At 46.4% G+C, this 425-nt stretch overlaps 1 protein-coding gene across 1 annotated transcript in view; it reads right to left on the bottom strand.

The window, feature by feature from the left end:
* Positions 1-144: 144 nt before the first annotated feature.
* Positions 145-425, bottom strand: part of CSUI_010307 (cell-cycle-associated protein kinase) — a gene marked incomplete at its 3' end in the record, with an annotated part of 717 nt that continues 436 nt past the window's right edge. The window contains exon 2 of the mRNA XM_068070412.1: positions 145-396. Coding sequence (XP_067917612.1) covers positions 145-396 — 252 coding nt within the window. The remainder of the gene's footprint in view (positions 397-425) is intronic.

The following is a 425-nucleotide window of genomic DNA, read 5'->3' as shown; positions in this document are numbered from 1 at the left end:
CTCATCTACTCCTTCCTCTCTCAGCTCTTCTGCATACATACATATGTATATATATATATGTATATATATGTATATATAGGAGATCACGGGTACATTGCGACTAAGAAGAGAAAGAGAAGGGGGGGAGGGGGGTTTCCTTACTTCCACAATTTGTCGTATGAGGAGAGACTCTCGATCTGCGGCAAAGAGTGGTGAACCGCATATGAGCTCCGCCATGATACACCCCGCACTCCACATATCGATACTCCCATCATAGACTTCTGTCCCTAGCAATAGCTCCGGCGGTCTATACCATAACGTTATCACGCGATTCGTTAAGAGAGGTCGGCGACTTTCTGGCAAAGGATCGGGAAGGGATGTACACAGAGAAATGCTTCTTTTCGCTGTCTCTTCTCCCTCAGGAGACAGAGACGAAGAAGAAGGAA

This window comes from Cystoisospora suis (genome assembly GCF_002600585.1).
Source record: "Cystoisospora suis strain Wien I chromosome Unknown contig_7107, whole genome shotgun sequence".
Lineage (NCBI taxonomy): Eukaryota > Apicomplexa > Conoidasida > Eucoccidiorida > Sarcocystidae > Cystoisospora > Cystoisospora suis.
The sequence above is the reverse complement of the archived record's forward strand: the minus strand, read 5'-3'. Positions and strand labels throughout refer to the sequence as shown.